The sequence below is a fragment of the Anguilla anguilla genome, chromosome 10 (genome assembly GCF_013347855.1).
Source record: "Anguilla anguilla isolate fAngAng1 chromosome 10, fAngAng1.pri, whole genome shotgun sequence".
NCBI classification, from domain to species: Eukaryota; Metazoa; Chordata; class Actinopteri; order Anguilliformes; family Anguillidae; genus Anguilla; species Anguilla anguilla.
The window spans coordinates 25,420,336-25,433,620 of record NC_049210.1 but is presented as its reverse complement, the minus strand read 5'-3'; the positions used below and the strand labels follow the sequence as shown (position 1 = coordinate 25,433,620).

Here is a 13,285-nt window from a genome sequence, read left to right as displayed (position 1 = left end):
GATTAGTGATCAACAATTCCAGATCATTTGCTAATTCAATTACAAGTTGTAAATGAGAATTGGTTCTCAACTGATTTTACCAGGTTAAATAAAGGTCAAATAAATAAATTAAAAAAAACAAGTCCTAGATTATTATCTAAATTAGACAGTGGAACAAACAGGTTTTTTCCCACTTGCAAAATGTAAAATGTAATCTTACTCAAGTGCTAGATAATGTATGTGTTCGTGTGTATATAGCAATTTCCCCCCATTTGTCTGTCCTCTTAATTTCCTTTTGAACATCTGAATTTCAATTCTGGTCCAGCCTAATACTGCGTGATATAAGTATATCCAATCTTGCTAGGAGAGGCACTTCAAATAACGACCAATTGACTGGCTTGCAAATTTGCAAGTGTCTGTACAGAAGCAAGTCCTTAAAGATGGCTCTGGACAATTCATGGCAAAATTAATGCCTATGAGCCAAAGTGGAATAAGCCTCCTATGTCCGCTCTTAAGAATGGGAGAGGTATGCACTGTACTGAATGCTATTCTAGTTATTTTTCTTGCATGTTAGCAGCTTTGCCTTGTTTAGGATTTATCAAGTTATTGTATCTGAATAGGAGTCACTTACCGATGGTGGTGTAGTTGATATAATAGTATGCAGCAATCATGCCCAGGTTAAGTGGTGCTACATCCATCTCGTCTTCAATGCTGATGCATTTTGACTGCTCAAGATCATGTAGTGTGTTCTCCACCAGCTCTGACAGATGGTCAGACAGATGCCGGTGAGACATACCTATGCAAGAAAGGCATACAAAATATTAAGAGTTCAGAGCATGAATTAGATATTAGGTATGAGGAGTGAGTACAGACAGAAACTTTGTGGTGGGCTGAAAATAGGGCCCTCCATCTGCATGCATCTCTAATATTGATAGATGGCTAATATCACATACCTTTTAACAGAATCCTTAAAGCCTGATTAATACTTCGTCGCATGACCATTTCGACAAATGTTGACATTTCGACATTTTGTATTTATACTTCTGCAAAGGTCTCTGATGAGGGTTCTATTTGGCTACATTACATTACAGGCATTTAGCAGACGCTCTTATCCAGAGCGACTTACACAACTTTTTACATAGCATTTTACATTGTATCCATTTATACAGCTGGATATATACTGAAGCAATGCAGGTTAAGTACCGTGCTCAAGGGTACAACGGCAGGGTCCTTACCCGGGAATCGAACCTGCAACCTTTCGGTTACAAGCCCAGTTCCTTACCCACTGTGCTACACTCCGTCCTATTGTCTCTATGGTAACAATACGCCAAACTCCTGACAGTTTAACATTATATTTCTGAAAATATGGTAGCGCTGAATGAAATAACACGCATCCATGACAATAAATTTCAGTGTTCCATCTGGCTGTGCAATCAGCAATGTGCGACAAAGTATGAAGTTCATGTGACACTCGTCACGAGGGTCGTGCGACGAAGTATAAAGCCGCGTTTCCACCAAAATTACCCGGAACTTTCAGTCCCAGGAACTACTTTACCAGGAACTAAAAGGTTCCTTCAGCCAATGGTTGTCTGCGTTTCCACCGGGGTCTAAAGTACCGCGAAGATTAGGCAAATTAGCCCACTGACGTTGTCGTCGGTCCATCTGTCATATGATTTCTTCTGTAATCCCATACTACCACCGAAGTAGCCTACATTATTTTCTAATAACCGGGACAGCCCGGAGGGGTTTATTCCACTTATATACAACGGGTTACCAACAATGACTATATATGGTTACTTTTGTATTTATCGATTTTCATATATCCTCTCAAACACATTCATTAACAGCAGAAAACATGCACACGTTGTAAACAATTTGCTGTTTTATTACTTTCTCGTCGTCAATTCCATATAGGCTAATCGCAAAATGACAAGAATAGAACGAAAACTCGGACTTGCGTGAAAATGTAAATTAGTAGTGGTACAGCCACCGTTTGCTTTCCTTCGAAGTTACTGTTAGCCGAGCAGCGAAGTGTGCCCTCCAGATGCGAACCATGCACCATAAATGAGTCCATAGTCTTCCTGGTCTTTTCGTGGAATTGAAAAATGGCAGTAAAATTGAGTAAAATTACAGCAGTCTGAAAAAGCTAAAGGGAAGATTACTAGAATTAACCTGTTATTTTACCCGGATAAAAAGTGCGGAAGGTGATTTCCAGTTTGCTTGTACTGTATCACCAATGTTAATTATGCAGAACTACCGCATACCTCACATAACTGTATCAAACGTTTTGAGTCAATTACAACGGGCTAACAAAGAAAATCCGGAAGAAAATATTCAGCAACCGAATTAATCCGTTTGAATGTTTTGGTAGCCTACGTAATATGCTGTCCCAGCACGAATGCTTAGCATTTTATAAAACGAATACTAAAGCAAGAAAAGAACAGAAGAGCACACGTTATAATTCCAAGACGTTGACAGGCTATAACCAAAAGTAGGCTACTGCGCCGCATAACATACAAGTTTGATTTGAAGTTATTATGAAAATAAATTGGTTTGCCGCTGCATATTTTCAAACATGGCGGGTAATGGCGGAAAATAAATACAACACAAATGCTACGAGTACTCGACCAATCAGAAATGTTCAGCGCTGCAAGCTCCACCCAAAAGGTTCCTGTACTTTCGGAAAGTACTACCCCCCGAGCAGGAACGTTTTGGGGGGTAAAACAAAGCCCCCAGAACTAAATTTAGACCCTAGTTCCTGCGGTGGAAACGCACTGAGTTCCTCAAAAGGTTCCTAGTTCCGGGGTATAGTTCCTGCGGTGGAAACGCGGCTTAAATCAGGCTTATGACTTTGACCAATACAATCACCTGATGTAGTCCAAATCTGACCTCTTCACAATCTATAATCTTTAATACTAAATTTCCAATTTTTTTCATTTCCTGGTGAACAAATAGAATGCATGACCCACTCACCTTGTAGATTGTAGTAGTTAGGGTTTTGGGTCATGCGGCGGTACAGGAAGGTCCAGGTAAGGTAGTCTACTGCATCTTGCTTATTCTCCACAGTCTTGGTGACAATTTCAGCATTGAAGTGGTCATGCAAGCAGTGGTCCAGATGAGACTCCACAGGCAGGGGCTCATATAGGAACTTCTTAAAGAAATCCTGAAAAGTTGTGACAACAGGGGAACAGAGAGCTTTATACAAAGGGGGATACGATTCACAAAAGGCATAAAAACCAACAAGCAGTGTATACTAGGTAGTCAGCAGAGAGATAACGGCACCCTTGATTAAGATTAGCAAATATAGTTTAAAAGTTTATACTATATATCAACACTAGAACAGCAGGATCAGGCTTTCACTGCTTTTGGGATTTTGAAACTTGATATCTCCTCTTAGGTGAGTCACACTGCAGCCACCTGTCAGGAGTTTTCCGAAATATGTCATACATAACTGTTCATGTTGAAAAATTTCAAAAATTATTTTCACTAACGTTAGCGAACTTAAACATTTTGTTATCAGTTAGCTAATGTTATGTATTTTAGCCAGAGTCTTTGCTATAGCTAACGTTATGAATCACTTCAGCAAAGAAAATGGAAAGTAAAAATGAAATGCATAAAATAAATATATAAAATAAAGGTATAAAATACAATACATATGTTATATGCAGCGCTAAAATTGATAATATAACATTATAAATTGTTGGCGTACAACACAATGAAAGGAGAACACACTTAATGTTACATTAAAATAGTTTATTACACGTTCAAAGATAACAGTTACAAGACATAGATAAGAAAAACAAATTGTAAAATATCGCTACCGCTCATCCAAAGCAAGGGCTTGGCTGTCTGGCTTCCTAGCTAACCCTCGTCAAAACTGCTGTATAAGCTATAGCTATAGCTAAGTTAGTCTATAGCTAACTTACCACTATTTGCTGTAATAACACAGCTGTGAGTTAGTTTATAGTAGTAACAAGAGAGTAGTCATGATAATGTTACTGTACACTAAACGTCGCTGGTATAACGTTACATTAATATTAGGATAGCTAGTTTCACATACAATATGAAAGCTTGAGTAGCAAAGCTAGCATAGCTAACGTTCACGATTATCTAGTTTTGGACAAAACTAGCTCTTGCTGCGGAAGCCTTGAAATCATGAATATGTAGCTACAACCCGGTCTGAGTCTCTCTGGTACAACTTATTCATGTGAAAACCAAACATAGAAGCCGGATGCAGTACTCCTGATGTAATCCAAACAACAAACTTGCCTTTTTGCGAAAATAGTGTGAGACCAGAATGTTCGTTGTCATCGTATTGCTTTCCAAACGTAATCCAGTTAATAGAATTCATGGTTTGAACATTCGATCCCTATTCAGTTATAAGCAAATACTAATAATATGGGCTCCATCCGGTTCTCTATAATGCAATGCAATGAGGAAAAATAGATCCTCTGTCTAAATTACTGTCTAAAACTGGACTCCGGATATCCGGGTTAGCTGAGCCTCTCGCTTTGAGTCTCTCTGCTGAGACTGTTACAAACAGCAACACCATTAAGTTTGGAGTGATCATGGATCAGATGGTATGCAACTACACAGTGAGAGGAGCAACTTGTCACTGACCAGTGGCTTTATTCTACAAAGTCCCGGACCTGGCCGCCATCAATGCCTGTGTGTTTTTCAAGCAGTGCCTTGGCAAAAAAACAAGGGAGAATGTTCCTCCAACAGACCGCCCCAGAACCATCTCAGTCCTGTCCACCCTCCTCTCACATGAGCAAAGAAAGCACACTGTGCTCCACAGACTCCTGGGCAAATGCACTGGGAACAAAATGTATGACGGTATGTTCCAAGTGCCAGCAAATGACATGTGGAAAGTGTTGTCAGGAGCACCCTGTTGTTACCACTGCTTGCTACAGCAGTTTTAAACGAACTTGGTAAGCTTTTATTAGTTTTTCTCGGGAAAACCATTTTAAAATTGTTAATTTCAGGAAAACATGCAGGGTATGTGTCCAGCTTGCTGGCAGGTCACAGAGCTCCAAGAATCATAAATTTTTTTTAAAGTAGCGCGAGCTACTGTCCAATTCATACTTCTGATAGCTCATTTACAAAAGTACTCTGCGTTGTGCAGTGTGAATAGAGAGCTCCAAGTGCACTTTAGTATAATATACAAAATAATATGATTTTCCACTGACTTTCTTGCAAATTTCTGGAGCAAACAAACCTTAAAATTACATTTCAATGGGTTTCTACATGAATGTTTAAAGTATAGTACCCCCCAAAAGTACGGAAATGGAGAGTGGAATTTGTTATTTTTGCATTCGGATTTTAGATCGAAAGATGAATGACATGAAACAGGGCTCCAGACAAAAAATTTACCATTGGCTCCTAAATGAAAAAATTTAGGAGCAAAAATCTAATTTACATATTAAACACAAAATAAATACAAAATAATTATAAACACATCGCACACTTACTTTTTGTCTGCTTCTCTCTTCTCCTAGGGCTCCCTCACGCTGTCTGCTCTGTTTTATACAGTCTGTTCTGTGTTCCACACTGTCTGCTCTGTGTTCAATGCAGTCTGCTCTATTCCACGCAGTCTGCTCTGCTTTTCACACTGTCTGCTCAGTCTTCCACATGTTAACTATGTACAGTGAGTGATTAGTGCTTGATATTTATTCATCAGACTCAGCATCAGTGTCACCAACCATTAAAATGTCGGTGTCACTTGGCCATCCATTATAGTTTGGTCTGCGCTTCCTTTTGCTTGATGACAGCCAACGCTTCACACTGGGCTCTGCATCAACTAGTTCAAGTGAAGGGCCTTCTGTACTGATCCTCACTAAATTCTCCAGAGTTGAAACACTCAAGCAGTTGCGCACATTGAGCAGCAGATATAGGCAGCACAAGCATGATTTCAACAAAATGCAGAATGTTCTTGAAATCTGAGAAAAATGGTTATTTTGTCAACATCACCTCCCATAAACCAGTGTAGGACTTGTCCATGAACTGGCCTTTGACTAATATTTTCAGCATTCTCCATTCTGTCTGCATTGCTGCAACATCACATCCATTCTTTGTCAAGAAGTCTTTGTACCAATTCACTAAAGTGTCAATCCTCACCAAAGGTAACATCATCTTCTGGCCATGCATCATGACAGAAAACTGAAAAAAACTTCATCTCTGACCCCCTTGAATTTCCATGCTCCAAAGAACTCTTCATCATGTTCCCAAATCTTTTCTCCAGTTCTTTCACTGTGATATCCACAGTTTTTTCAATCTGTAGGTTTAGGTCATTTCTGAAAGTGGTGTGACTTTGGTGGCTCTTCAGTTTGATATTTTGGAAGGCAATGCCACTGTAGCTAGTGGCAGCCCTACCTCTCCTGCTTGCTGGCTGTACTTCCTGCTGTTCTGCAGTCTCAGCATGTGAATCTTGACCACTGACAGTGTGCTGTAAGAATTCCTGCAGCTTCCCATCTCTCAATGGTTTCTCTTTTAACCCTTTAACAGTCACAAGACAGAGTTTTGAGACCTCTGAAAAGAGACCATGCCGAAAGTGACAGAACCCTACAAAGGACAGGTTTTCCATTTGCTGCACAATGTTCTTGGCTCTTCCCTTTATGTCTGTGTTTTTGGATGTGGCTGCAAGGTGCTCCATGTGGTGATGCACAACCATGTATTGTCCCTGCCCTGTTGCTGGATTTGCCTGAAGGAAAACCGATAATGTCCGATAAATATGAGCCAGCCAGCGCTGAGTCTTAACAGCTGATGGAGTTTGTACTGTACAGCCTAACTCTGCAGCTATTGCTTTCAGCTCACGCTTGCTTTTTGGACTAAAGTGGTATGTTTTCCATACCAACTGTAGCAGGTCATAGACCTTCTCAATCATGGGAACGGATCTTTTTGTGCTCAACATAGCCAATTCTAGCCTATGGGATAAACAATGAAAGGACAGAGCATGTTCCCCAACCTCACTTCTTAAAAGTGCACCAACTCCTCCTGCTGCACCCATGTTTACATGCCCCAAAAGCACTAATTTTGTTTTGCCACCAATCTGGATTTGTTTGGTCAGCATTTCCAAGCAAAGTCTTTATTGTGTTCAATGTTCCTTGGGCATGGCAATGATCAAGCTCAGCCAACCCTACCAAACGAGTTACAGCTACACCTGCAGAAATGTGCCTACAGTATGTAATCACATTGTCTCTCCCTGAAACATCTGTGCCACAGTCAGATATGTAATTTGCCTTTTGCGCCCCTTCCAGTGTACTGTCCTTCAATTAGTCTGCAAACTCAGCGCATGCTGTATCATTGTCGTATGTCTTGGATATATCCATTCCATTCTTCTTCATCAATAGAATTTGAGAGCTAAACTTGGTGAATGGTATTTCTTTGATGGCAATCGTGTAAGCTGCATTGAATAAAATTTTCAGTTCTTTGAATTCTTTCTCCGCTGTTTTTTCACAGGCGCGCGGCAATGCTCTTGCCATTGGGGTGGTGCAAGGGGCAGACTTCGCAATCAGGCAAATCCTGGCATTTTTATGTTTCCTACTTTCGCCATGTTTTTTCACAGTCTCTTTTTTGAAATGACTTGAGCCGCTAATAAATCCGTTTTCCCTGCAATTTCTTGGCCAGCTTTACCACAAAAGTCTCAATGCATTGTGTGTTTTTCTTTATCATACCTTAACCAGGCAAATTCCTGAAGCCATGATGCTTTAAACTGCCTTGCTGCTGCTGCTGCTGGCTGGGGTGATGGTTGCGAAGATAGTGTCCTCGTTATCAAATTCACTCTCAAACTCTCTGCTGCTAGTTACGCGAACCAAGACTGAATCTGTTGCTAATGTCGGCGCACCAGGAGTCAAACGAAAAGACGGGTATACGAAATACAATACTTCCTTTTGCCATAGCTAGCTGGCTATCTCGTTAGCTAATCGACTAGATAACTGAGCATGAATGATCTTGTGCTAGATAGCACAAGACGTTGGGAGATAACGTATACTACACCCGTTGTCCAAATTAAAACAAAAAAGAACAGCTGGTAGGCTATTACTGTTAGAATATTTGGTTAACAACACTTTAAATTGTAGAGCTGTGCTCAGTTCAGTTAACCGTTTCAATCAAAATGTGGCTACAGGCTGGGCTTCATCTGATTTTACTCACACGATGTCATAGATTTCATTATCTGTATGCCTCAATGTCAAATTCAGAGTAAAATATAGTTATAAAGGTTTTAAATGTAAGATAACAAGGTAGTAACAGAGTTTTGTATTGTTTGGTGGTCTAAATTTAGCATCATCTCTGCAGTATCTCTGCTCTGCTGTCATCCGTTTAGCCTCGCCCTGCCTGTTCCGGCAGCACTGTGACGAACAACAGCATTGACAGGCAGGTAGGCAAGCCTCCTTGCAGAGAGTTGTCCTGATTGGCGGTTAAGACAAGAAACACTTAATCTGATGAAAAACATGTTTTCAACGTGCAAAAATTCCAAAGCACTGCATGCCACCAGTTAGACCAACACTGCGACAAGGCTGCTGTCTTCTTTTTTTGCAATGCTAAATAAAGCGACTTTAAAATCATCGATGTCCATCTGTCCAAGTCACAGAACTGTCTGTGACTGAAGTTCATATTCCTTTACTGAACAATTGTTGTTTACTGCGTTTGGTGCTGCAGTTGTTGTCACTCCCGTGCATTAAGATCAAGGCTACTTGCTCAATTGAACGGTAAACGTGAAAAACATTTGATTATAGTCAGCGGCACCAAAATTTTCTGTCACACCCTCAATAAACGGCAAAAGTCCCAGTAGAAAATTGTATTAAATTTTTTTCTGAAACGTTATTGATTCCACTTGGCCATAATAGTATCTATGTAAATTACGGAGCATGCGCACAACGCCTAGGCCAATTTTTGTCCTATTGAAGCGTATACATGCCGTAGTAAATCGACCCCCAACTGCATTATCTAGGTATGTTAGTCCGACTTTGAAAAATTCGAATTAGTACGATTTCAGTAGGACTACAATGTTTACATGATTTTTAAAAGTCCAGTTTTAGCCAGACTAATACAATAAATTGACTTTTTCAAGCATTTACATTACATTACAGGCATTTAGCAGACGCTCTTATCCAGAGCGACTCACACAACTTTTACTTAGCACTTTACATTGTATCCATTTATACAGCTGGATATATACTGAAGCAATGCAGGTTAAGTACCTTGCTCAAGGGTACAACGGCAGTGTCCTTACCCGGGATTCGAACCTACAACCTTTCGGTTACAAGCGCAGTTCCTTACCCACTGTGCCACACTCCGTCCTACGGAGTAATGTAAACCCACTGTAAACCCACTGACTGTTACAGTCTATGGACCATGGGGTACTAGGTTCAAGCCCAGGCAGAAACAAGTTTCTTTAACCTGCTTTTTTCCTCACTAATAATTGTCTATTACTTCTCAATTATTGCTTTTGCACCACATCTACCCGTCGTTCACCAAATGTATACACTGCATTATGACGTACTGTACCATTTGCAAATTCACTTAACCGGCTAGAATATCGCCAGGCCATTTGGATTCAACCGGAGCTCAGCTGTGCTTCCTGCCCTGTGTTCTTCTTAAAAACCACGGACAAGTTTGACCATGAAATTTCAATAGTTATGTCATGATGGCATACTGCCAAAGCACTGGAAAGCCAGAGGTCGAAGGATCGAATCCTGCCTCGCCCTGAGATAAGATATTTTCATATTTTACACTAATGTTTTCTTTCTTTCCATATGCATTTCATGGTGGCAAATGTATTGATTTTCTTAAAAACTTACAGCAGTTGATCACTGTGCCATTTCTACTAACTATATTTCTTAATTTGGCTACTGTACAAAACGTTCTTATCAGCAAATGCCATGTTTCTACATTCATGTTACCTCGCCCTAATCTCTATCTAGCCACATACAATTACTACCTATGTACGGTCTGCAACTCCCCATTAAAACATTACATTTAAAACCATGACTCCATCATAATTATAACTACTAGTGCTGAACATGAGAAAAGCACATCAGTGCATTACATTTCCCACGCATTATCACACATTACTTTACCTACCACTTCAACGACTAATGCTTTATACCGTCTGTTATATATACCGTTCGTTAGGAAACTCTGCTCGCTCATGGTCACTTCATTTAGCCTACTTCGCACTATAGTCTGTGATCATATCAACCTTCACCTACATGCCCATTCTGCTAAAAACATATTGTTTCAACTACTCAATTTCATCATTTCTCTTGTACTATTGTTATTTTAGCATATGCAAAGCTTGCTGGGACATATGCGTCTGCTCCTATTCTCCACTATCAAGTTTTCTGGTTCTACTATTTACAATTCTCACGTTAGTCTCGCATAGCCAGACCTATCTCCACACTTCGTTTCAGCACTGTGCCAGCGCTGGAGAAAGGTCTGGCTCAACCCATTATCATTCCGGTATAGGGGAAAAAAACGCTCTGGCTTGTTTGTATTTCTTTAAACCAATCACAATTGTCTTGGGCGGCGCTAAGCCCAGGATGCAGCGACGGTGCCCGTGCAAAAACAGTAACACACAGATAGTGGAAGGGGAGGAGAATTCCGACTGAAATAGCCGGCCAATGGCAGGTTTATACCCACAGTTTATATCCTGTGAGTCAGACTATTCTCACGTACGCTGACTGATCTAAGCTTAGCAAAACATCGAAGAGGACTCCTACCTGCAGATAAGCCTATCAAAATGCCTTATAAACCTAACAAACAGAAGTTGCGACCTAGGGAGCTCTAATTCTACGGGCTTGCTGATAATTTTGTCAATCAAGGCTCGTTGCATGGCCGTCAAATCCGTGAGTACATACACTGGCTATATTTTAGCTGCGTTTCTGATGCATTTATACTTACGCCACCACGCCCTTTGTCACAGCCACTGTTTTGCATATATAGCAAAGCGAAAGTGCTAAATGGTACATGCTCATCAGACTGTACAAATTCACACAAGGATAGCCATAATCCACAACCGTTTCTTAAAGGGTCACTTCGCATTTCTCACTTTCTCATAACAAAACGCTTTGGAAAAAAAAATGATATCTAATAAAAAACATGTTTTCAACGTACAAAAATGGCAAGTTACTCACACATACAAGACACACAGTCTATAACTCATTCCTTCAAACTGGCAAAATCTAGGCCTGCCATTAAAAGTATTGATATCAAAATGAAGCCAGGTTACTGTACTACAAACAATACAGGCTATCTTGCCTCACAGAAATTAAATAAGCTGTATTCCAAAGCAATGCTACCCAGTGTTTCCTCAAGTCACCTGGCCCTGTGTGTATAAGCATGCAGTACACGGACTAGGGTTGGGCCGATGTAAAAATTTTCAAACTGGTTTGATATTAAGCCAAATACCGGACCAGACCGGTAATACCAAATTTTACCACGAGGTTAATCGTGTTGTCATATTGCTTATTACTAATTCAATACAAGTTGGATTTAGCGGCGTCGGCACAACCCTAACATGGACAGGCAAACGTGTGGATGGGTTTGTGAGAGTCAAGATTGAATAAATAGGTGTTTATATGTACAATTTGTATTGGTATGCAAGTATTTAGCTACCCAGCCTTTCTGTTGCGTGAATGATTGTATGTTTCTTGGTATAAATGTCTTGGTATAAATTTTTGTATGTTTTTGTATGAGATAGGTATACACACGAATGTATGCAGTGCCTTGTTCTACTGTTGTTCGCTTTTGGCCAAGTTTGCCTTCTCCCACTGATAGGAGATGTGGATGAGCAATAGGATGAGCACACAGGTGCACCCAGTGTTCATGGGAGTTCAGTGGTATCATGTAGTATCACCACAAATTGACTTAATTATTTCAGATGCTTTTTGGAAACTACTATATATAGATTTATTTTCATAGAAATGCTACCGAAAGGTCACCTGCCAACGCTAGTAAGAGAGATGGAGTTATACACCACTTCTGAATTCTACCCGCATTTGGCGGGTGATGGGTTTTAATGTCAAGCCCTGGACAGTTGGCAACCCTACCATCCATGTTCAAGTCAGATTCAGAGTCAGATCCCAAAATTGAAGTCACGAAGGACAATCAGGAGCTGGCTCAAGAACCAAGGGCTCTTTGAATGATAACCTTTTTATATATAAGTGAAAGTTATAGGTTACCAGGATACTTAGCTAGAGAGCTGTGAAGCACAGAAAGCTTATGTCCAAGCTGTCACTATTGTACCTGATTACCTATTGTAACTGAAGCGGAAAAGATAAAAAAGGTCCCATAAAAGTAATTATCTTCCAAATCAAATACGCATTTGTCACGATTATGTGAGCGATTCATCTGTGAATTTTCAACAGGTGCACCTGCAGAAACAGGAAAATACATGTTGCAGGGATTGTTTATACAAATAACAGATCAAAGAAAATGGATGTTTTGTTTGAAATCCAGAACTATATCTGGAGCCACATCTAACCTGATTGTTTTCGCCAGTGATTTTTTTCTGGGAGAAAATGGGGCATGTCATACAACGCAAGCAACCAAGTATTTAATAAAACTTGAAGCATATAAGTGAGGGCCTTTAAACCCAAGCAACAATAATTATGACAAAATAAGTTTTATGCTACTGAGGTTACATTAACATAGCATAGTGTTTTTCAAGCAGAAAAAAATGGATGCAGCCATATTGCAAGCTAAGGAACAACGCTGTGAAAGTATAATGTGCATAACCACACCACAAGCTTATCTCTAAAAAACTAACCAGCCTGAAAAAATCTGCACAAGGAGTGGACTGGTCCAGTGCAGTCTCTCAAAAAACACGGGAGAGCAGACAGTGCATTACCGTGCAAAGCATGGCATATTTTGGTTAATAATGAATACTTATGTTAAAAAAACATTTCTTTGGGGGGTGGGAGTGGGTTCAAAAAAAGTGAAGTGCGGCATCTGTTATACTATTAATCAATTTATACTGCCTAAATTCAAGAATCAAATTCAATTTGAATATTAAAGCCACAAGCGGCGTTGGGAGGGGTCCAAGCATTGGCACTATCGCGCCCCCTATGGAGCAATTTTAAAATGGCTTTGTCCTCATGATCATATACCTTCACCCAAACATATCTACTTTATATCATGATGATTGTATAAAATATTGATGACTTATGGCCAATTTTGTGCTAAGAGATGCTGGCGGATGACTTAGTTGCGTCGCCATGGAGGTGTCCTGGCCGCTTCCCGTAAAGGCCTTTACTATGTTGTAACACTTAGATGGCATGTCGTAACAGTTAGATGGCCCGGTGTG

At 40.2% G+C, this 13,285-nt stretch overlaps 1 protein-coding gene across 1 annotated transcript in view; it reads right to left on the bottom strand.

Annotated features, from left to right (window-relative positions):
• snrnp200 (small nuclear ribonucleoprotein 200 (U5)) overlaps nucleotides 1-13,285 on the bottom strand; it is a 202,507-nt gene that overhangs the window by 27,771 nt on the left and 161,451 nt on the right. The window contains exons 38-39 of the mRNA XM_035379748.1: nucleotides 2,953-3,142; nucleotides 611-775 (exon numbers count right to left, since the gene is read on the bottom strand). Of these exons, the coding sequence (XP_035235639.1) occupies nucleotides 611-775; nucleotides 2,953-3,142 (355 nt within the window). The remainder of the gene's footprint in view (nucleotides 1-610; nucleotides 776-2,952; nucleotides 3,143-13,285) is intronic.